This window comes from Phyllobates terribilis, unplaced genomic scaffold (assembly GCF_046119375.1).
Source record: "Phyllobates terribilis strain yellow unplaced genomic scaffold, ASM4611937v1 Scaffold_1__5_contigs__length_1240528914, whole genome shotgun sequence".
NCBI lineage: Eukaryota > Metazoa > Chordata > Amphibia > Anura > Dendrobatidae > Phyllobates > Phyllobates terribilis.
Genome location: NW_027362761.1, coordinates 483272127 through 483297878, shown reverse-complemented (window position 1 = coordinate 483297878; position 25752 = coordinate 483272127). Strand labels below are relative to the sequence as shown.

Below are 25752 nucleotides of genomic sequence, written 5' to 3'. Positions count from 1 at the left end.
GCCTACATAAATAACATTTATTTTTGCCCTGGTAACTGACAGAGTCAGATTGTATGGAATGAGCAACTCATCCATTTTTTGTCTGCACTGATTTCTTCCATTAAGTCTTATATATTTATTGTATTTGCTCACAATATGGTAAATGGATAAAGACACATGTTCCACTTTATATGAGTAAAGCAGAGCAGCAACCAGAGCATATAAAAATATTATTCCTACAGCAAATGATGAAGGACACCATTTTATGATGTGTCCCTTTAACAGATGTGTGAAGGAGAGGGTTGGCTGGCTCATTTCAACTTCTAAGCCAGTTCCCTTTTCTGTCTTTTCATTAGTTGTGACAGACAAGGGTGCGGGTTGAGTTATTAAATAAGTCAGTCAGCCAGCCTCCTTCACAAACAGCACTTATAGTGTGCAAGACAGAAAATCCTGTCCTCTTTTGACCATAAAGCCAGAAATGGAGCTAGCAATATTAGGGTCCAATCTGATATTTTCAGACTGGGGCACCTTTGATCTATGATGTACATTAATAAGCCATATAATATGCTATTTTAAGCAATTTTATTGATAATTCATTTAAACCCTCCACCATAGATGATGGAGTAACAGTAGAGTTGCATACAAATCAAGTGTGTATAGTCTATGGTGCTGCTATACTGTCTTATCTTAGATTTCAGCATAACAGCAGAGCTGCCATTAGTCATTAAATCCTGGATAATCAAATTATAATGAAATGACTAAGCAGAACATGTACCAGTCTACACAGAAGAGCTAACAAGGTAACTGCACAGAGCATGACCTGTCAGTCTATTGTGTATATTTCCGTGGCAACCATGAAAGCAGGAATATTTCATTATGGTTTCCCCATAAATTCATTTGTATCATAAAAGCCTAGATCATCAAATGATAGTGAAATAACGAAGCTAAGCATGTCCCAGTCTACACAGAAGAGCTAACAAGTGAACAGCACAGATCAAATGTCAGTCTATTGTGTATACTCCTGTGGCAAACATATTTCAGTATGGTTTTACTTAAGAAATCACTATAAATTAATTTGTGTCATTAAAGCCTGCTTTGAGTATCCCAGGAAAAAAATATTATTTTTCTTACTCTTGGCATATTTGGATTTTTAACAACAGCATAGACAAATTGTGGTCTGTGCTGTGAGCGGCATATAATTAGGCAGCATCCTGCTCCGCCAGTTAGCCTGCCATATTCTGTGGTAGCCAGCGCTATAGAATTCTACAATCATTTTTCTTGTGAACCTGGAAGTATGCTTTAAATGATAATTTACTGTAAGTTGTACTGTTCAGTAATTGCTCTTTTAGCTGCGAATATATTCTCTTTAATGGAGTAATTACTCTTGACAGTCTCATTATTACTGATATTTAATGGTAATGAATAATGAATGTCATTTAGCATTCAATAAAAGATGTTAGACCATGCAAAGAAATGCAGCAAAGACCGTACATATTCAGGATATTGCTTGTTATATCTGATGATGACCCATACCTCCTGATCTGCAAAGATCTCGATGAAATTTTGAAATGAGAAGGATCCAGACTGGAGAATGAGTTCTCCTGTATTTTCAAAGCACTGTCCAGTCAACACTAATAGTTTGTGTCTTGCAGCATCAGTGATCATCAAACGTACCTAAGGGTGAAAGAAACATCCACAGGTTAATAATTACTTAATTACTTCTAGACATTGTGAAAGAACGGATTCCATTTTGTGATTATAGTATCCATCTTTTCTTCTAAACCCTGTGTGATAGTGATCAAGTAACACTGATGGGCAAGGAAGTTTGCCATTTCTATCATGCCCCTAAAGTTCTTATTGGCTCATAGTTCAGAGGGAACTTTTCCTTTGTCTGTGACCCTATTTAACGTGCCTACATGTGCAAATAAACCAGAAGTCCTGAGTACACCAAACAAGGATGTGCTGTATAGATTTCCTGAGCGCTCATAAAACAAATCTTATTCATTTGGAGTTCGAAAGGCATAGAAGAGAGTGTATTCCGCTCACAACATAGCATACAGTTGAAACCAGAAGTTTACATACACTATATAAAAAGACACATCATTTTTAATATTTGCCAAATGCCAGAATAATGAGAGAGAGAATGTTTCAAGGCATTTTTATTACTTACTGCAAAGTCAAAAGTTTCCATACATTTCATTAGTATTTGGTACCATTGCCCTTAAACTGAATGACTTGGGTCAAATGTTTGGGATATCCTTCCACAAGCTTCTCACAATAGTTGGTCGGAATTTGGGCCCATTCCCCCTGACAAAACTGGTGTAACTGGCATTTGGCAAATATTAAAAATGATGGTAATCCTAATTGACCTAAAACAGGAAAGGTTTATTCTGATTTCATGTCAGATATTGAGAAAAACATGCATATGTGTCTTTTTATATAGTGTATGTAAACTTCTGGTTTAAACTGTATTTGACGTTATTTGAAGATTCCAAAATATTCCTAACTCACTTAAAATTTTCAATAATCACTCTTCGGACAGACACTGCCTGCAACACTGACTTTCAATGGATTCCATTGTGTTTCATTGGTATGGAATGCAATTATCTTCTTTATCAATTCTGCATGAAGAACTGTTGTTACTGTCATATCTGACAGAACCTACAAGTTCTTGATAGTATTTTGTGTTTTGGTATATTTTATTTGTACTTATAAATATTTTATGTGATAATGTACAATCCAGAAGACTTTTTATCCATATACACACGTGGTCAAAATTGTTGGTACCCCTCGTTTAATGAAAGAAAAACCCACAATGGTCACAGAAATAACTTGAATCTGACAAAAGTAATAATAAATTAAAAAGCAATGAAAATGAACAAATGAAAGTCAGACATTGCTTTTCAACCCTCCTTCCACTGAATTTTTAAAAAAATTAAACACATGAAATAGGCCTGGACAGAAATGATGGAACCCCTGAAAATAACGTGACAAAAGGGACATGTTAAATCAAGGTGTGTCCACTAATTAGCCTCACAGGTGTCTACAATCTTGTAATCAGTCAGTGGGCCTGTATATAGGGCTACAGATACTCACTGTGCTGTTTGGTGACATGGTGTGTACCACACTCAACATGGACCAAAGGAAGCAAAGGAAAGAGTTGTCTCAGGACATTAGAAAGAAAATTATAGACAAGCATGTTAAAGGTAATGGTTATAAGACCATCTCCAAGCAGCTTGATGTTCCTATGACTACAGTTGCACATATTATTCAGAAATTTAACATCCATGGGACTGTAGCCAACCTCCCTTTGTCAGATTCAAATTATTTATGTGACCATTGTGGGTTTTTCTTTCATTAAACGAGGGGTACCAACAATTTTGACCACGTGTGTACGTGTGGGTCTCTAAAAAAACAGAAGGTTGGGGCTTCACTGTATATTGCTTATAAAGTGCAGCTTCTGTGGGCATTTCATATAAAGACAGCAAATGTAGATGTACTGGAAAGGGTTAATTTAATGGTTCAGTTGATTCTAAAAGTTTCACATTCTTAAAGGGGTTGTCCACTACTAGGACAACCCCTTCTCAATCCATATGTTTGCCCCCAGTAAAATACCATATTTATTCTCTCCTCCACTGCTCCAGTCCATTAATGCCGGCACCAGTTCATTGGTATTGGCACGGTCTTTCCTGAGCTCACATAGTTACGTCACGCAAGCGCTGCAGCGAATCAGCGATGGCTTCTCTCTCCCCGCCTTCTGACAAATTCGGAGAAAGTGAGCGCTGCGGTTCTCTCACCCCCTCCAAATGTATGTGATACGTCTGAAGACGGGGTGAGTGAAGCAGCTGCTGATTGGCTGCAGGGCTTGCATGACATAATAATGTTACTCAAGCCCAGGAGAGACAGTGTTGACACCGCTAGAATGACACCGGCACCAGAGGCGAGTATAGGTGATATTATTTTACAAGGGGCACACATATTGATTGAGATGAGGTTGTCCAAGTCGTTGATTTAATTTAAACTTTGACCTTCCTTTTGTATCAAGAAATGTTAGCTATAATGTAACATTCCTAACTAGTTACTTTAGGACATGCGCACAACATAGACATTTGATTTGATTCTGGAAATGTCTTTTAGTTTTGTGCCAAGAGAAATCAGGGGGTCTGGGAAGAGGATATAAAAGTTAGGATTACACAAAGACTTCTCTGATTAGGAGGCTGAATATAATACATGTTGATTGACTCTGGTTAGCTATCGATAATGTATTTTTTGATACATTATACATCTTTTGATATCGTACATTTTTTTTTATTCTCTTTTATGTAATTAACATTATCATTTTGGCAAACTGTAATATTTCATTGTGTGTGAATCTGTTCATTCTAACATTTTTTAATCCATTATAAAATATTTGGTGGCAATACTGGGATGTTTCAATAAACGGTTGAAGAAGAGGAAGAGAGCAGCATCGCTCTAACTCTTTTCTTCTGTCTTAATCTAGAACAGTAGCCTGGGAACTCATTAGAATCTGTGTTAGTAGCTGTGAATCCTGGAAATTTTCATAGATGGGTTTTGTAAGACCTGTTGGGTCAGGTGGGTTCTGAAGAGAAAAGTTATTCATGTTAACAGAACAGATGTACTTAGCGTTACAATATGCATGGTAAGATAAAAGACAGCAAATGTTTTATTTGTTAACACTGCAGAGAGCAAGAGAAAGTTGAGAGTTAATTTTACTGAGGTGTGTTATATAACTGATGTTCCTTATTGTTTGTGTTCATTGTAGTTAGGCTTGGACTGGCTCAAAGGGGAACAGGTGAATCCCCCGGTGGGCCCCACTGCAGGAGTAGACCCTTACCTTTCCATTTGAGCAGTAGTTGGCACAATATACTGAATTCACTAAATACAGACAAGTCAGCATCTTATCATTCATATAACAAATTACCAAGTGTATTATTAGATAGAAGCAGAGGTAAATTTGTGAATGAGGGTAATGTAATATTTGCATGTAGCTGAACAATGGGCCCTGGAGTCAATGTTACAAGTGGGCCCTTGGACCCCCAGTCCGACATGGTGCAAGGAATTGTATAATAATCATCACTAATCATCACAAGTTCCAGAGACTCCAAGCGAGGCTTGCTTTGTGGAGTAAAGACTGCATTTAAGTGTGAGGTGTTTTTCTTTATCTGTTTTTGCATTTTTTTTTTCTGCAATTTTCTGTGCTGTTCATCTCCATTTAAATATGTGCTCCATGAACAATGCTACCAAGTGTTTATCGTGTGAGATGCATGCATGCCTTGAACAGCCATTTGAGGGTGAATGTATTTGCACTGAATGTCAGCGTGTTGAATATTTGGAAGCCCAGGCAATGGATCTAAATATGCAGCGTCCAACACTCAGAAGCTTAGGAAACATGAAGAGGAATTTAGGGGGTCATTGTTATTGAGGAGGGGAAGACCACGACTCTGAGGTATGAAGAAGAGATGGGAGGAGTGTCAGGGAGCCTAATACTGAGCTGGCACACTGTAGTAAATATACTTGTTTAGCTGATATTTGGGATGATGCAAGTCCAGGATTAGGATCACTGCAGCAGGACGTTGCTTCTAGAAAAATGATTCCTGTAGCAAGGAAGGAGATAGGAGTGCAGCAAAGGCCAGACAGAAGTTGGTGGTAGGAGACTCTATAATTAGGCAGACAGACAGGGTCATCTGCCGACGAGACCGTGAGTGTGCTACCAGGTGCATGAGTTCGGCATATTGTGGATTGAATAGACATTTTGCTGAGTGAGATTAGGGAAAACCCAGAGGTAATGGTACCAAATACTAAAAGCAATTTAACCGCTTCCCGACCGCCCACTGTATATAAAAGTCGGCGCTGCCTGGGCTCTGTGCAGCGCCGACGTTTATAAACGGTTGGTGGTCCCACAGCGCTCAGGACCCCCAGGGTCCTGCAGGCGCTGCGGTTGCGGTTCAGATCAGTAGCAGTGACAGGGGACATCATCGGGACCTGATTGGATCAGGTCCCAATGATGTTAACCCTTTGCTATCTTCTAGATGCTGTGATCTATAGCGATCGCGGCATCTAGAAGATAGTGAGAGGAGAGGGGGTCGTCCACTTACCTCTCCGACGGCCCCCTGATGTCTGAGAGGACCTGCCGTTGTCATTGCAGCCGGATGTCACATGACCGCCTCCGGGTCTGCCATGTATGGAGTCCTGCTAGACTCAGCCTGCAGCTGAAGTCTAGCAGGAGAAACTGACAGTGTAAAACTGTCAGCTGAGCTCTCATGCAATACAATACATGTCTATTGTATTGCATGAGAACAGTGATTAGAAAAATAACAATTAATGTTCCATACAGGGACTAAGTAAAAATGTAAAAAAAAGTCAAAAAAATGTTTTCAAACTGTTAAAAAAAAAATCACAAAATAAATAAAATATTAAACCGATAAATCCGTATATTTATGCAAAAACAAAAAAAAGTACACATATTTGGTATTGCCGCTTCCGAAACAACCCGATCTATAAAATTGTCACACTAATTAACTCCTTCTGTGCACACGGTAAAAAAAAAAAAAAAAAAACGGAGCAAAAAACTATGCTTTTTCATCATATTTCGAAACAAAAAGTGGAATAAAATGCGATCAAAAAGCAAAATGGAAATAAAAATGGTACCGCTGAAAACGTCATCTTGTTCCGCAAAAAAAAAAGCCGCCATACAGCTCCATCAGCCGAAAAATAAAAAAGTTATAGCGCTCAGAATAAAGCAATGCAAAAAAAAATTTTTTTTCTATAAAATTGTTTTATTGTGTAAAAGCGCCAAAACATAAAAAAAAAAATATACGGTAAGTGTAGTATCGCTGTAAACGTACTGACCCGAAGACTAATGCTGCCTTATCACTATTACCACACGCAGAACGACATAAAAAAAACCTCAAAAAACAATTCCTGAATTGTCGGTTTTTGTTAATTTTACCTCCCAAAAAACGGAATAGAAAGCGATCAAAAAATGTCACGTACCCACTGTCGGCCGAAATATGGAAAAATGATAGCTCTCAAAATATGGCGATGCAAAAACTAAATTTTGCAAAAAAAAGCGTCTTTTAGTGTGACAGCTGTCAGTCATAAAAACCCGATATAAATCTGGTATCTCTGTAATCGCACCGACCTGAAGAATAAAGTAATCTCATCGCTTATACCGCACGAGGAACGGCGTAAAGAATAAATAAAACCAATTCTTCACCTGCTACTGATTTGTTTACTATGTCTCCCAAAGATCGCAGTAAGGCGCGGCTCACATTTATCCTGCACTCTGCGCTGAGCACTTACACCAGAGTTTCCGTGTAAATCTCTCAAATACGTGATTCAGACGGAACCCATGATGGAAGATTCCCTGTAATGAGGGAGATATAGGCCACTGTGGATGCCGTCTGGCCTGTGATCCCACGGTGTCAGTTTTTTTAGGTGTGCATAAAAGTGCGGTTGGCCACAGTTTTCTGCACTTCTGAAAAAAAGGACGCCGCTAAACAGAGGCCAGACGGAGTCCAGAGTAACTCTGCTGCCTCATTATAGTGAATGGATCCTGTGGGGGTTTCATCTGAATTACATCACTTGGAAATTTAGATGGAAACCCCGATGTAAGTGCTCGGCCTAGAGCGCCGGATAAATGTTACATAAAATGTTCCCAATAAAAGCTTCAACTCAGTCCTCAAAAAAAGCCAGTCCCCACTCAGGTCCATTATCTGTTAAAAATAGAAGGGACTTCCAAGTTACTGGTAGCAGAAAGGCTCTGGAAAAGCGGTATGGTACAGCCACATATGGGGTATTGCCACGTTTAGAAGAAATTGTGTGACACATTTCGGCACCATTTTTACCCATTGCCCTGTGTTAAAATGTAAAATCTGAGGGTAAAACATTTTTTTGTGGTAAAAATATAATCATGTTTTCTTCACTGCCCAATGGTATAAATTAAAAAATTAAAAAATACTCACTACTTCCCTAGATGAATTCCTTGAGAGGTGTAGTTTACAAAATGGGGTCACTTGTGGGGGTTTCTGCTGTTTCGGCATGTCAGCGACTCTTCAAATGTGACATGGTGTCTGCAACCTATCCCAGCCAACATAGCGCTCCTTTCTCTTCCGAACCCTGCCGTACACCAAAGCAGTGGTTTTCCCCCACATATGGGGTATCGGTGTACTCAGGAGAAATTGCACAACAAACTTCATGGTGCAATTTCTCCTGTTATCCTTATGATAATGCAAAATTAGGGGATGAAAAACATTTTTTGTGGGAAAAATGTGAAAATTTTATTTTTACGGCTCAATATTATAAACTTCTGTGAAGCACCTGGGGGTGCAAAGTGCTCACCACACTTCTAGATAAGTTCCCTAAGGAGTCTAGTTTCCAAAATGGTGTCACTTGTGGGGAGTTTCCACTGTTTAGGCACATCAGGGGCTCCCCAAATGCAACATCGCGTCTGCTAATTATTCAAGCGAATTTTACATTCAAAAAGTCAAATGGCGCTCCTTCCCTTCCAAACCCTGCCGTGCGCCCAAACAGTGGTTTTCCCCCACATATGGGATATCAGCGTGTTCAGGAGAAATTGCACAACAAATTTCATGGTGCAATATCTCCTATTACCTTTATGATAATGCAAAATTAAGGGATGAAAAGCGTTTTTATGGGAAAAATGTGAAAATTTTATTTTTACAGCTCAATATTATAAACTTCTGTGAAGCCCCTGGGGGTTCAAGGTGCTCACCACACATCTAGATAAGTTTCCTAAGGGGTCTAGTTTCCAAAATGGTGTCACTTGTGGGGGGTTTCCACTGTTTAGGCTCATCAGGAGCTCTGCAAATGCAACATGGCGTCCGCTAATTATTCAAACAAATTTTACATTCAAAAAGTCTAATGGCGCTCCTTCCCTTCCGAACCCTGCAGTGCGCCCAAACAGTGGTTTTCCCTCACATATGGGGTATCAGCGTGCTCATGAGAAATTGCACTACAAATTGTGTAGTCCATTTTTTCCTGTTACCCTTGTGAAAATAAAAAAATTGGGTCTAAAGTAACATTTTTGTGAAAAAAAAGTTAAATGTTCATTGTTTTCTTCCACATTCCAAAAATTCCTGTGAAACACCTGAAGGGTTAATAAACTTCTTGAATGTGGTTTTGAGCACCTTGAGGGGTGCAGTTTTTAGAATGGTGTCACTTTTTGGTATTTTCTGTCATAAAGGCCCCTCAAAGTCACTTCAAATATGATGTGGTCCCTAAAAAAATCTTTTTGTAAATTTTGTTGGAAAAATGAGAAATCGCTGGTCAACTTTTCACCCTTAGAACTTCCAAACAAAAAAAAATGTTGGTTCCAAAATTGTGCTGATGTAAAGTAGACATGTGGGAAATGTTATTTATTAACTATTTTGTGTGCCAAATTTCCGATTTTTTCACAAATAAACGCAAGCGATATCGAAGAAATTTTACCACTATCATGAAGTACAATATGTCACGAAAAAACAATCTCAGAATCAGCGGAATCCGTTGAAGTGTTCCAGAGTAATTACTTCATAAAGTGACAGTGGTCAGAATTGTAAAAATTGGCCTGGTCACGAAGGCAAAAACAGGCTCTGGCACGAAGTGGTTAAGAGAATTAGGAAAGAAGCTGAAGTCCAGGACCTTCAAATTGGTGTTTTTAGAAATACTGCCGGTGCCACGAGTGTCACTAGAATAGCGGTGGGAGCTTATGGATTTAAATAATTGGCTTAGAAATTAGTGCAGGAAAAAAGGATTGACGTTCATGGAGAACTGGGCTGACTTCTGTTGCCTGCAGGCTGTACAGAAGGGACAGGCTGCACCTCAATGGGGAGGGTGCAGCTGTATTAGATGGAGGAGCTTTTAAACTAAGATGGGAGGATGGTTGTGCAAAAAATGATAAAAAGCGGAGAGAAAGTAGGAAACAGTAGAGGCCAATGACGACTTCGAGGAGGGTGGATCTAGCAAGGGAAGTATGGAGGTGAGTAGGAGTAATAAATGTGCTAAAAGTATTATATGTCTTGCAAACAAAATGCATGAATTAAGAGACTGACTAGAGGAAAGCCATGACTGGGTGACAAATCTAGAGGGTTAAACCACATTCAGAAAGGGCAAGATAAACAAAAATGGTGGGGGGGTGTGTATTTTTTGTTACATTCAACTTAAGACCTGTGCTCAATGACGACACTGGGGTGAGCTGCGACCATGTAGAGTCAGTATGGGTAAATGTACATGGGGATGGCAACAATGAAAAGCTGCTAATTGGAGTTTGTTACAAGCCTCCTAATATAGCCAAACAGGTAGAGGATGAAATGCTGTAATAAATTAAAAAGGCAGCAAAAAATAATAGGGTCTTTATTATGGGGGATTTTAACTATCCAGATATTCAATGGGACATAGAGTCTTCCGCTTGTACTAAAAGCTGCAAGTTCTTATTCACAATTCCAGACAATCATCATCCTTAACTGGTTGATGAAGCAAGGAGAGGGGATAATGGAGTTACAGGTTGGGAGAGTGGGACCATGTCCTGGTAACTGGGCATACCGAACATAAAAGGGGAGTGTATAAAGATACACTGCTCAAAAAATAAAGGGAACACTTAAACAATACAATGTAACGCCAAGTCAATAACACTTCTGTGAAATCTACCTGTCCAGTTATGAAGCAACACTGATTGTGAATCAATTTCTCCTGCTGTTGTGCAAATGGAACAGACAACTGGTAGAAACGATAGGCAATTAGCAAGATACCCCCTATAAAGGAGTGGTTCTGCAGGTGGTGACCACAGACTATTTCTCTGTTCTCATCCTTTTAGGCTGTTGTTTTGGTCACTTTTGCATTTTGCCATTGCTCTCACCCCAAGAGGTACAGCAGCATGAGGCGGTGTCTACAACCCACTGAAGTTGCTCAGGTAGTGCAGCTCATCCAGGATGGCCCATCAATGCAAGCTGTGGTAAGAAGGATAGCTGTCTCTGTCAGCGCAGTGTGCAGAGCATGGAGCAGATAGCAGGAGACAGGCCAGTACACCAGGAGATGTGGAGGGGGCCGTAAGAGGGCAACAATCCAGCAGCAGGACCGCAACCTGCTCCTTTGTGCAAGTAGGAAAAGGAGGAGCAGTGCCAGAGCCCTGCAAAATGACCTCCAGCAGGCCACTAACATCACACAACATGTGTCTGCTCAAACTGTCAGAAACAGAATCCATGAGGGTGGTATGAAGGCCCAACATCCACAAGTGGGTGTTGAGCTTACAGCCCAACACCGTGCAGGGCGATTGGCATTTGGCAGAGAACACCAAGATTGGCAGGTTTGATATTAGCGCCCTGTGCTCTTCACGGATGAGAGCAGGTTCACACTGAGCATATGTGACAGACATGACAGAATCTGGAGACGATGTGGAGAACATTCTGCTGCTTGCAACATCCTCCAGCATGACCGGTTTGGCAGTGGCTCAGTGGCTCATGTGCTAGCCAGAGGTACCCTGACTTCCATTAGATACCGGGATGAGATCCTCAGACCCATTGTGAGACAATATGCAGGTGCAGTGTGCCCTGGGTTCCTTCTGATGAAAATGCTAGGCCTCATGTGGCTGAAGTGTGTCAGCAGTTCCTGCATGATGAAGGCATTGATGCTTTGGACTGGCCCGCCCGTTCCCCAGACCTGAATCCAATCGAGAACATCTGGGACATCATGTCTCGCTCCATCCACCAATGCCACGTTGCACCACAGACTGTCCAGGGGTTGACTGATGCTTTAATCATTCCAAATCCAGACCTCCATTGGATATTAATTTTGATTTACATTAATCATTTTTATGTTTTATTGTTCTCAACGCACTCCACTCTGTAATGAATAAAGATTTGCAAATGGAATATTTCATTCAGTGATATCTAGGACGTGGGATTTTAGTGTTCCCTTTATTTTTTTGAGGAGTGTATATTTTTAGAGGCCGGTAGTAAATTTACATTCTCCAAAAATAAAAAGAAACCATTATGGTTAAATATGGTTATAATAAGACAAAAACAAAGGGCATTAAAACCTTGAAGGCTGAGAAGTCAGAAAAATGTTTCCAGATGTATGAAGATCTCAGCAGGAAATGTTAAAAAGAAAGAAGAACAAATCTGGACTTGGTAATGCGGCTGATTGGTGATATATCTGGACTTTCCAAAGGCATTTGATACTGTACCACAGCGCTGCCTTATACTGAAGTTCCAAAATCAGGGACTAGGGGGCACTATATATTCACATGGGTAAAAAAAATGGTAAAGGGACAGGAAATAAAGAGTCGTAAATGATACAATTTCTAGATGGATAATATCCACACGAAAGACCATGAGGATCTGTGATAGGACAGAGTCTTTATAATATCTTTATTGCTGACCTTGTGGATGGGAATGAAAGTAAAGTGTCAGTCTTTGCAGAAAAATATGTAGGATAATAAAAATTCAGCTAGATTACATAATATTACAGAATGATCTAGATAAGATGTCTGCGTGGGCAAACACATGGCAGATACAGTTTAATAAATGTAAATAAGGCAGCCAGGCCGCAGTAATCGTATTGCAGTATATAAATGAAAGGGAAATATAGTTGGGACTACAGAAGGTCTTGGGTATTCTGGTTACAAATAAGCTGAGCAGCAGTACTCAATGTCAGGCAGCAGCTGCAAAAGCAAACACGATCCCATGATCCAAATGTAATATTACCACTCTATAAATCAAGTGATTTATTCCATCCAAACACCTTAAAATGGGCCAGGAAACATTCATTATATGCAGAGGAAAGGCAACTCAAGCAGAGAAATAAGAAAGGGTTCTTTACAGTTAGAGCAGTCAGACTGTGGAATGCCCGACCACAAGAGGTAGTAATGGCAAATACTATAACAGCATTTATAAAAGAACTGGATGCTTTTCTCACAACAAATGACATTTTGAGTTATAAATAATTTAGCAATAGAGAAAGTATAACTGGTGGAGAAAGGTTGAACTTGATGAACCTGTGTCTTTTTTGAACCTGTGTAACTATGTAATCCAGCCAAAGAGTTTTAACGTTTTCTTCATGAAGAATTGCGCAAAAGGGTATGTCAAAATTGACTAGTTAAAAGGAAAGGAATGAATGTGTTAATTTGGAAATGTGGTGATGGTCTCTATGAACTGATTAAATAAAGGAAAGTGTGAGAAATGTATTTAAATAGATGAGTTTCTTGTCTCTGCAGGTGACAATGAGTGATATTGTGCAAGGTATGTACAGTATTGATTGTGATCGTTAGCTTGATTTGACCTTCAGTGAGTAAAACTGTCCGTGTGAACGTGCTCTTCTGTGTGTACATGGAAAGATTCCTTGTCTTTTTTCTTGGTTTAATGATTATGCAGTTTTTGTTGTAATGGGTAATTAATACAATTGGGTTAAATTGATCTCATTATCATGTTTGATATTGTGGAAATCTAACAGTCATGGCCGAAAGTGTTGACACCCTTGAAATTGTTCCTGAAAATAAAGTATTTCTCCCACAAAATGATTGCAGCTACGCTACACGTTTTGTTATGCACATGTTTATTTCCTTTGTGTCTATTGAAACAACAAAAAAATAGACAAAAAGGCAAATTGGACATCATTTCACATAAAACCCCAAAAATGGGCCAGACAAAATTGTTGGCATTCTCAACTTAATATTAGGTTGCACACCCTTTGGAAGAAATAACGGCAATCAATCGCTTCCTATAACCATCAACAAGCTTCTTACACCTCTCCACAGGAATTGTGGACCATTCTTCTTTTGCAAACTGCTCCAGGTTTCTCATATGTGAAGGCGCCTTCTCCCAGCAGCAATTTTAAGATCTCTCCACAGGTGTTCAATGGGATTTAGAGCCGAACTCATTGCTGCCACTTCAGAAATGTCAAGCGTTTTGTTTCCATCCATTTCTGGGTGCTTATTGAAGTATGTTTGGGGTCATTGTCATGCTGCAAGACCCATGACCTAGGAGGCAAACCCAGATTTTTGACACTGGGCACTACACTGTGACCCAAAATCCATTGGTAATCTTCAGATTTCATGATGCCTTGCACATGGGCAAGGCTCCCAGTGCCAGAGGCAGCAAAACAACCCCAAAGAATCTTTGAACCTCCACCATATTTGACTGTAGGCACTGTGTTCTTTTCTTTGTAGGCATTCCATTTTCGGTAAACAGTAGAATGATGTGCTTTACCAAAAAGCTTTATCTTGGTCTCATCTCTCTACAATATGCTTTCCAAGAAGGATTTTGGCTTACTCACGAACATTTTGGCAAACTGCAGTCTAGATTTTTTATGTCTCTGTGTCAGCAGTGTGGTCCTCCTGAGTCTCCTGCCATGGTGTTTCATTTCATTCAAATGTTGACGGATGCACACCCTGAACCTTCAAGACAGCTTGAATTTCTTTGGAAATTGATTGGGGCTGCTTATTCATCTAGACTATCCTGAATTGCAATTTTTCTCCGTCGTCCGTGTCCAGGGAGATTAGCTACAGTGCCATGGGTTGTAAACTTCTTGATTATGTTGCGTACCATGGACAATGGAACATCAAGGTATTGGAGATGGACTAATAACCTTGAGATTGTTGATATTGTTCAACAATTTTGGTTCTCAAGTCTTTTGACAGTTCTCTTCTCCTCTTTCTGTTCTCCATGCTTAGTGTGGCTCATACAGACACACAATGCAAAGACTGAGTAAACTTCTCCCCTTTTTAGGTGGTTTTAGGTGTGATTTTTATATTGCCCACACCTGTTACTTGCCACAGATGAGTTTGAATGAGCATCACATACTTGAAACAAAGTTGTTTACCCACAATTTTGGAAAGGTGTCAACAATTTTGTTTTTGTGAAATTATGTCCAATTTGCCTTTTTTTCCTCAATTGTTCCAATACACACAAAGGAAATAAACATGTGTATAACAAAACTTGTGTAATTGCAATAATTTTCTGGGGGAAATACTTCATTTTCTGGAACAATTTCAAGGGTGCACGTTTTTTATCTTTTTGTTGTTTTTCTTATTTTAGTTGTTACCCTAATTTAAACATTTAGGAATCGTCAACTAGTAGGCTAGATAATGCTGACTTGTATGACATTTATTCTGCTCATGGCTCATATGTTATTAAAAAAAACAGAGTGCATCACATTAATACATGAAAATCCCCAAAATGTGACAAACAAAAACATAGTACTGGCATTGTGCAATGATACTTTAAAGGTGCGGTCAAAAAATAAAAAAGTTATGATTCTTGGAAGAAGAGGAGAAAAAAATGGAAATGCAAAAATGAAAAGTCGCCAGGCCACGAAGGGGTTAATTATCAGTGCTGCAGCGGATTATTAAAATATTTTTTAAAAAAATGAATCTCACTAAACTGTTCATAGCAAAATGTCATTGCCAGGAGACACATAATAAGATTCTTGGTTTCCATGTACCAACAGGTAATTTTTTTGTACGCTACTTGGAGTATAAATTAACTTAATATATAATGAAAAACACAGAAACAAAATGTTATATGTTTCAGATGTTTGCTCATATTTAAAGAAAAGACTTAAAAGGTGATTATACTCAGAGCTCAATTCTTCTGATAGAAGAATAAAAAAAATAGATGGCACTAGAGTTCTATTCTTCTGCTTCTCTGAAGAGGATATTTGCATATTTAGTTTTATAGAGGAGCATTGCATGACCTAGAAGTCTCTTTACACCAGCTTGGCATTCTCCACAAGGGATAACGTTGCCCCTTGGATCATCTGTCAGACACTTTTCACTTAGTCAAGTCTGATCTCCTGCTTTGTACTGATGAGGGGCAAACACACTGAAACATGTGTCTGGCAATGGAGTGTCTGGTTTGTTTTTTTTATCCCAAGCAACATTGCAATGCTTATTAAAGGGCCAATATTGACTTTTAGGATTGCTACCCCAATAGGTGGTACTGAAGTTCTAGTCCTCTTCTTCTCTGAGGAGAATATTTAATTCCATTGCCTATAAGTCTCCTTATGCCAGCTTGGCATTCACCACAAGGGGAATCATTCCCCCTTAGACCCTCTTGTCAGAGGTCTCTCACTTGACCAAATCAGACCTCCTGTTTTGCACTGATGAGGGGCCCATATACCGAAACACTTGTCTACAAATAGGGTGTCTGGTTTGGCTTTATATCCTAAGCCATTTGGCAAGGCTCATTAAAGGGCCAATATTGACGTAGGTGGCAATGGAGTTCTAGTCCTCTTCTTCTCTGAAGAGGATATTTAATTTCATCATCTTTAAGTCTCCTTATGACAGCTTGGCACTCTCCACAAGGGGAAACGTTCTCCCTTAGACCCTCTTGTCAGAGGTCTCTCACGTAACCAAATCAAACCTCCTGCTTTGCACCGATGAGGGGCACATACACCAAAACACTTGTCTACAAATGGAGTGTCTAGTTTGGCTTTATATCCTAAGTTATTTGGCAAGGCTCTTTATAGGTGAATATTGACTTTCAGGCTTGCTACCCCCAAAAGGTGGAATTCTAGTCCTCTTCCTTTCTGAAGAGGATATTTGCAAAAGAAAAAGCAGCACACTCCTTAATCGTTTATTGTATTAAATGCAAAGCAGCGTGATCTCCGGATCCACAGGACACCCTCAGTCCATAAGCTTAAAGAAGACCCAGCACTCCAGGTTTAATCCAATTGGTGTCTCTTTATTCACCAGACATGCAACGTTTCAAACATATTGGTCTATGTATGGTAATACATGTGAATTGCAATCCTTATATACATCCCATATGCAAATCAAGTAATTATTTCGATAAGTATATAAATGTATAAAAAGTGACCAATAAATACATATACATCATATTAGATTTCAATATAGAGTAAATTATGCCCACACATTACAGTATAATAGATATGGACACAAGGGCTATATAACGCATAAAAAAGTTATAATCATCCAAAAACTTTCTCTTTCCAATTCCCTTGTGTAATAAATTGTACTGGGTAACTATGTCGCTAGTACACTACTCCAATAGGAAACCTCCAAGCTGCGTCTGTTCCATACAAATTCTCACAATGTGCAGCCTCTATAATAATATCCAGACCTCTATGCTACGCAACCGCTAGTGGCCAATAAGCCATGCATGCCCAGAACATGGACAGACATTATCAACTAACATAACCACGCATGTCTGCTAGAATTGCCAGCTTCTTAACCATTACAGCGCTGGTAATCCATGTGTCTAATAATGCTTTTACTTCCATATTGCATATAGTGATTCTTATAAATACACCTAGAAAGATATATTAGGAAATCCAGGAGGACAGAATTCAGACATAACAATGAATATCATGATAAAATGTACAAGTTATTATTACAGTATAAGTTATTGCACAAGTTATACTGAATATTTTCCTGCAAAAGCTATATATCAGTCTCTTTGGCTTGATGCTATTTGCAGGTGAGACACCATATTCAATATGATAGGTTGCTTTTCAATGTTTTTCTGTTTTATGTACATTGTCTCCAGTCCTTTTAAAGGGAACCTGTAATTTAATTTGTGTTACCAAAAATTTGGACAGCATAAATAAGATACTGGAGTAGTCCAGTGCTGCCCCTGGCCGTCTCTTCCCTGCACTGCCCCTGGCCGACTCTTCCCAGTGCTGCTACCGGTGATTGACAGGTCTTTCGCTATGTGCACAGGAGGGGCCTGGGCTGGCAAGAGCTGGCTGGGGACGGAGCAGGACTAGTCTGGGCTATGGTCCACATTCAGATGCTTAAACTATATTTTTTCTGAAACGGCAGAGTGTGTCAGAGAAATATATACTTGGCTGTAACTGTTAGGACCTGATTCATGCCGCCCGTTGTTTGGGCAGCGTGAGTCATATGGTAGGTTCCCTTTAATTAATACTGCTAAACGTTTTTTAATACCATGAGCTTGTGTTGTACTCACAGAGAGAGCAGCTCTGATGGACGAGGGCGGCGTAGAAGGAATATAAGTAATAAGTAATATCAATACAGTTACTAAACATTGGACTTGGTAAAAACTGCACTTACTTCTGTGCTGACAGCTTCATCTGAAGGGTTGATTAAGACAACAGTTTCTAAAACATCACTTCGATGGTGAAGGATTTTTTGACCTGCAGAAAATAGTAAAGGACAAAAATTATTTAAGTAATTACACATTAATAGTCTGTATCTAATCAGCGCCAAGTTAGGAAGTCAAAGAAAAACTCTACTTCTTACCCAAAATTTCCATTATATTCAACGGTAAAAGAAAAGGATGTGTCCGGTGGCATTGTAGGAGTTTGCGACAGAGCAAGCCACCGCATCTGTGAAAGGAACCTATGTGTAACATTGTACATTCACACCAAGGTGCGGGATTCTATAGGACCAATACAGATATGTTATATGTCTGAGTGCACTACATTTGTAGGCACATCCAGCGAGTACTGGGAGTATTAACAGTGCTAGGCTGGACGTATTTACACTCTTTCGTGCTGATGGCTGTGTCTGCAATTCTGGCATTTCTCACAGTGAGGATAACATTAAATATCATAGTACTCAGAAGCAATTTTATGGAATTGCATTTTATATAATCCATGTTCAGGGGAGGCAATTTTTTGATATATGAAATTGTAACAGACTATAGTTGGACGTCCTCCCTGTGCTGAGCCTCTCAATCTTCATCTAGCCCCAATGGAGACTTTGGAACCTGTTTCGTTGGTACAGAAGTACGGTACCTACCGGAGAGGCATCTGTGCTGCTTCTTAAAAATGGACTTAGCCATCAGTAGTTTAAAGAATATTCAGTGAAAGAAAACTACAATAAGGGATCCGGGAATACATTAAAACAACTTGAGTTCACTAAAACCCTCTGCTAAAAATAGTGAGCAGCCCCTTTGTGTATCAGTAATGTATTGCCAGACACAACAATAATTTGTGGGTAAGATGTTGACCTGATGATGCATGAATCACGGTTCTGCATTAGCCACTGAGCTTCTATTCAATACAGATATTGATTATATTTATTGGCAGTTATAATATCCCATATATAAACCAAACATTGTTAGAAGAATGTTAGACCTTTTTTCTGAAACTGCTGAAAATGTCCATGAGATGTGTTGGATATACCTGTTGTATTGCAGGGTATCATCATCAGCCTAGTGCACGGCGCTGAGCTGTAATACCAGGCAGTCTATGGGTAAAGGTGGCACTGTTTCAATAAAAGGATGTTCTTTTCTAATGAGAAGGAACAGTGTCACTTGACACCAAAGCTTCTAAAGAAATTTGAAGGATCAAACCTCCCTTGATGCAGCCAGGATCTGGAATTTGGGCTGATCCTAGTGAATCTTTTGTTCATCTGCGGTCAATTTGCACAGCTCAGACTATTAACAAAAATTAACTATTGTGGTAGAAACACACTAAGGCCCCAAGCCATCAAAGTGTTTTCACCAGAAATCTGGCATAAAACACTTTGAAAAGTTGCATGCAAAGCGATTTAGTGCATATATTTTTCGACTTTTGGCAGTTTACCAAACATTTACAGCAATATGCTGGGAGCTGGGGTGGGTGGTGGCGGGCATGGTGACACCCGCTCGTCTAATTCATCACAAGCTGTGGCATATCTTATGCAATAAATCTTGCTCCAGTCTGTAACTGGAGTAAGATTTGTGGCAAGATGCTGAGGCGCACACCATGTATAAGACACATCTGATTCACTAACAGGCATTGTGACTCTACCATGCCCCTCATCGAGACTGGTGTGAACAACATCGGCCTAAGCGCTCGTGCACACAACCGTAAAAATGGGCGAGTGCTATCCGTCGTTTTGATGGACAGCACTTGTTCCCATGTTATTCTACGGGGCTGTGCTCATGTCCAACTTTTTCCTTCATGTCTATGGGTCGGTGGAAAACATGTCATCCAAGTGCGGTCCGATTTTCACGGACACAGTGAAGAGAGAAGGTGGCGATTTTTTTTTTTCATTCTCCACATTTGAGTAAATTGGATCACACTATGATCACAATCTGATCAAACTCTGATCAGAGTCCGATCAGAGTGTGATTAGCCTTAATCAGACCGATTTTCTCGAATGAGAGAAAATTGGTCATGTAACCCTAGCCTAAGCCCTAGGTCTGAAGATCTCAGTCTGAATGGTGCGGTGATCAATCAAGCGCACCTCTAATCCATTCATTCTCTATGGGATTGCCGGAGATAGCCGAGCGCAGCGTTCGTCTGGTCTTCGCCACTTATGTGCGCATGATTGACCACTGCTCCATTCACACTAAGCTGTTCAGAGGCCCAGTTCTCAGGATCAGTGGGGATCCCAGCAGTCAGACAACCAGCGATCGGGAAGTTATCCCCTCTCCTATGAATAGAGAATAACTTCCAAAAAACCCCTTTAAGAACAGAAGCTATTATTCTAGTGTTCGGCCTTTCATAGACTATTGGCTATTAAAGCCTGCCACACTTGTTAGGTATAAAATGAATCATCAAAAATACAAACTTCCCAATAATTCTGCACAATATACTATTTTACACAAAGTAGATGAATCACTTGGGTTAGAAAGTTGCTAACAATGGGTAATGTCCTTCATAAGGTTAAAGACCATGGAATTTATATGTCTCGTAAATTTTATGGATGGATTTATGGAGCTTGAGGCGATAAGGACAAAACTTAGTATCCTAAGAACTGCCTCAGGCTGCAGCTTCATCATCTTTCATATGATCATATTGTATGTATGTTTTATATTGATTACACAATTCTGCAGTCTAAGCTGCCCATACACATCAGATAACTTTTGCCTGATCATTATGATGTTCTCTTCACCCAAACCTCTAGACACATGTAGTTCATCTCACCCAAACGTGCATAGACTTCATGTGTTGAAATCCAACCAGTTTGACCTGTGTTTGATATTCAGTGATCCCACATATATTTGATTGTGTTATATCCAGTAAAACTAAATAAGATCCGCTAACGATTACTGAACAGCTACAGAGCTGTCGGACAAATCGAAAAGATAAAAGAGATAAACCTGAATAATTAAGAAAGTAATAGTGAGGTTTTGTCTTAGGAGAATATTTATGTATGTGACGCGCCCCCTGGGCCGTGGGGTACTCGGTGCCGGGCCGGTCGTTGCTAGGGGAGATGTCACAATGGCGGTGACCCGGTCCGTGACCCAGGACGGTCAGTAAAAAGGGGATTTTATAGTTTTTATGTACAAAGTTAATGACGCCACCTGTGGTATGCGGCTAAAGGGAGCCGCCGCTGCGGAGCAGGTCCTCTGGAGCTGATGTTAGTGCAGCAAAGCTGGTGTGGCTCTCCACAGGTAGAGCTTAGCTCCAGGGCAGTGTAGATGTTATAGGCGTTGCTGGGCGTTGTAGTGCAGGGTTTGATGGCGCAGCAATAATCAGTCCACAACTTAATGGCGGTTTCCTCTTATCTTTACTGGTGGTGATTAGGCAAACTGGGACTAGGGTACTGGCTAGAAGTGGAAGTCCGGGCAGCCTGGAAGCAAGTAAAGAATCCTCCTCACCAGGTGAAGTTGGAGGTCTTCCCTTTCCACTAATCTCTTTGGCCCTGCTGCTTGTAGCTGTGCGGTGGCCCTCGTCCCTGAGTACAACGTCCTTGTGCTCACCCGTATGGCAGGCAGCTCGGGCCTTGCTGATGCGTCGCTCCCACGTGGCGGTGCTGGGCCCTGCGGTGCTGCTGAGCCTCCGGGCGTCTAATGGGGCCAGGAGACCTGCAGTCTCCTGCCCTCCGGTTTCTGCTGCTGGGCCTTCAGTGCCCCACAGCCTCGGACTCCGGTGTCCGGTTCCTCTGTGCTGATTTCTTCTAGGGTGAACTGCCACGCAGCTCCACTCCCCAGCTCCTCTCTCGTCGACGTCCTCACTTCAACTCCTCACACTAAGTCTAACTAACCCCGCCCCCAGATCCCAGTTGCCAAGGGGAGGAACTCCCCTTGCTGGTCTGGAGCCAGGAAAGTGTTGCATGCTTAGCAAAACCTAATTAGGGGACCCCTGCTTGCTTCCAGGCATGGCATCACCTCTTGTGAGGGAGGCAATGCCACTGTGGAAACCGGACCCCTGGGTTGCCACATTTGCATAAATATTGGGCAACTATTAATGTGCAGAATTATTATGCAACTAAATGAAGAATGTAAATTTTACCATCTCAATTGTTTATTTTCATCAATTAAAGTGAGAATAATAACCAAACAACCTGACATTTAAAAAATACATTTGACTGATATAACCGCCCTTCTTTTCAATACTAGTCATAAGCCTTCTATCCATGGAGTTTGTCAGTTTCTTAATCTGTTGACGATCAACTTTTTGGACAGCTCCAACCACAGTCTCCCAGACACTGTTCAGAGAGGTGACGGTTTTCATTCACCATAAATCTTCCACTAAAGAAGTGCCCACAAGTTCTCAATAGGGTTTAGGTCAGATGAGAAAGGAGCCATGTCATTATTTTTTCAGATTACTGGCAGCCAAACAGTGGAGCATTGTCCTACCTAAAAATCATGGTTTTCTTGAAAGATGTTGACTTTTTCCTGTACCACTGCTTGAAGAAATTGTCTTCTAAAAAGTTGAAAAGGTCATTGCTAGCTCATCTTTTAAAATCCCAGCTCACAGCAGTACCCTCCACCTTGCTGGCAGTCAAAGTGGAGGTATGCACTCGTTACTGATTCAGCCATCTGATCCGTCAAGAGTCACTCTCATCTTATCAGTCCATAAAACCTTTGGAAAATCTGTCTTCAGATATTTCTTGGGCCAGTCTAGATATTTCAACTTGTGTCCTGTTCAGTGATGGTTGGGTTTCAGCCCTCCTTACCTCAGACATGTCTCTAAGCCCTGAACACCTTGTATTTTTTGACACTCCATGGAGGTTGCAGTTCTGGCATTTGACAGCACTGGACGATAATGGGTTAACACATCCAATTGTGGAACTTGCTATTATTCTAAGATCTATTAATTAAAATGTACTTTGTTCTTGGGACAATCCACTAAAAATCCCTATACACCCTAGATAAAAGAAGGCTGTACCTGCTGATTTCACCCGGATTGGCCAATCATGTAATGTGTAAGGTGACTCTCCATGAACAGATGATTTTGGGGTAGATTAGGACTAAACAGTTGGAATTTAAAGGGTTGATCCTTTTGTTTTCAGGCAGTCTAAGCTTTTGCAGCTACAGGAGTTTGGCAGCTGCTTCCTCCTTTCTCGGAAGTCAGTACAGATGGCTGAATGTTCATTTGGCAGACAGCTGACAGTTATGTTTATGGCCAGCTGAAAAGTGAGCGTGTGAGCCAATAAACCAATAACAGCACCGGATGGTGGACTGAAAAAAAAAAGTTCAACATAACTTTATGGCCTTTGATAGAGGTTTAAAGGGAACCTGTCACCAGAAATAATGCTGTTAACCTGCAGATAACAGCTTTATTATGCTGCTCGGCGCCTGCATGCAGCCAAATGCAGCAGAGAGAAAATTATTTATTCTCCCCGCCAGCATTCGGTTTCAGTCATGGAGGTGGCACCGATGCTGGCTCAGTCACCTCTCTGAGTATACAGAGCGTTGATTGTCACTGCGCCCCCGACCCTGACTGACACTGGCTTTACATTGCAGCCGGCTGTCAGTCAGGGCCGAGGGCGCGGTTACAGCGGCCGTTCTGTATACTCAGAGCAATGACTGAACCCATGGCACCACCGCACCCATGACTGAAACAGAGTGCTGGTGGGGAGAATAAAGTTAATTTTCTCCCTGCTGCATTCGTCTACGTGCAGCCGCCGGGCAGCATAATGATGCTGTTAACCTACAGATTAACCAAATACCTGCAGGTTAATAGCATTATTTCTGGTGACAGGTTCCCTTTAATAGTCTTAAAATCAAACTTTTAATCCATATGCAAATTACTATATGTTGCACGTATCCAGTGTATCATCACAAGTCGCAATAAAAAGATTTCCGAAGTCGAAACAGTGACACGGATGAACGGTATCAATCAAGAACAAGGGGGCGGCGTGAGGCATGGCTAACAGTAGATTTCATTTGACTTCCTATTGGGCACTTGCTAACTGGTTTGCCCATTGATTTCTCATCTATTACACTTCTCCCATAGATATGCTTACAGTTATGTTTCAGTCCTTTACCTGCCACTGTAATTGGTTTAATAAGCATACAGGACTTGACTCACTCCCTTTAATTCAAGTTCTCCGAGCTGCACACTCAGCATGCCTTGCATATGGCATGTCCAGTTCTATCGGTGTCTGGTGAACACGCAGCTTATAAACAGTAAAGTGCACTATATAATTACATTTCCTTCAAGAACTACACAGAATCGGTGCTTTTTAACTTGATTACCACCATACTTTCTTCTCTCCCCCTTGAGACCTGAGTCCATTCAACACCAGCTGCCTTCCGCTTTACAATGGGTCTAAGACAGTAATATATTGATTTTCTTTGTAACATGCATTAAGGAAAACTAATAACATGCTGCACTTAAAAGACTACATGACGCACATTTTTAGTTTTTGTTCTCATGCAGCACATTGTGTGAAGTTACTGTTCACGTGTTTATTCTTTACTTTTATTGCAACCCTGTATATCTTTATTATGTTTTTATTGTATGTAACATAACTTTGGTAAGGATACTATAAACTATAAACCAGGTAATAGAACAAAATAACAAGAATAAAATAACATGTAGAGTTGTATGTAATTGTACTTAAATATTTAAGATCTCACCGTTACTTAGAATGAAGAAATAACAGCGCTAGTTAAAAAGATTTTCTGGAAACTTGATATTCATGGTCTGTCCTTAAGACAAAGCCACTTTAATACCTTTAGTAATCTACAATATCTCCCGCATCACTATGGTAAATAGCTACTTCACATAGACATTTATTTGTATGCCTTTTATGACATAGTAGATTTATTACTCTTTTTATTGTACAGATCTATTATCACTAAAGTAAAAATTTATGGGACTGTTTATATTGAGAACCTATCCCTATCAAAGATCGTAGGCCTCATTAAATCACTCAGAATGAGCATACACCAGAGAGGGTATATAACACCCTGGAGCTTCCTCCAGCCAACAAGATGATTTACTTTTCTACTTATTGATGCTTACCAACATTTCATCATGGGCCCTAGAAATGCACAGAACCTTTAATTAATTCTCAAGGTCAGTGCTGGATGATTTATGCAGTACCCTGAAAGAAATATTGGAAAAAGTTAATAAATTCTAATTTGGTCTGTGGGGTGCCGAAAAGGATAAAAATGCAATACATGTAATAAACATGAATGTATAATACTGGACTAATATAAAGCATCACCATCGAAACTTTAAAAAAAGTAAAACATAACTTTACTATTAGGAAATATTCCCAAAAGAAAGAGATTCCATCTGAGCATTCAGCTCTACTAGGAATTTGAAGGGGTTGTCTTATTTTGTTAAATGGGTAAAATTGCATAGTGCTTAAAATCTCTTATTAAAAATCCTGTCCTTTCTCAATAATGGAGGGATTTATAATTTTATAATTTACTTATCAGTAGAGATGAGCGAACCCGAACTGTAAAGTTCGGGGTTTGTACCGGACACCTAGCCAGCGCTGAACTCCAAACACGGACTTCTCCATTTTACAGTTCAGGAGAGAGGGAGAAGGAGATCTTCCAGTTCCAAAGTTCTCATTAATTTTTATGAGGTTCAGGTTCAAGTTCGGGTACAGTTCTGGTACCCAAACTAAACTTTGGACTAAAGTTCGGTCAAACC

At 40.2% G+C, this 25752-nt stretch overlaps 1 protein-coding gene across 1 annotated transcript in view; it reads right to left on the bottom strand.

Annotated features, from left to right (window-relative positions):
* MAP1B (microtubule associated protein 1B) overlaps positions 1–25752 on the bottom strand; it is a 135022-nt gene that overhangs the window by 18418 nt on the left and 90852 nt on the right. Inside the window, exons 3-4 of the mRNA XM_073679594.1 lie at positions 18029–18111; positions 1513–1653 (exon numbers count right to left, since the gene is read on the bottom strand). Coding sequence (XP_073535695.1) covers positions 1513–1653; positions 18029–18111 — 224 coding nt within the window. The remainder of the gene's footprint in view (positions 1–1512; positions 1654–18028; positions 18112–25752) is intronic.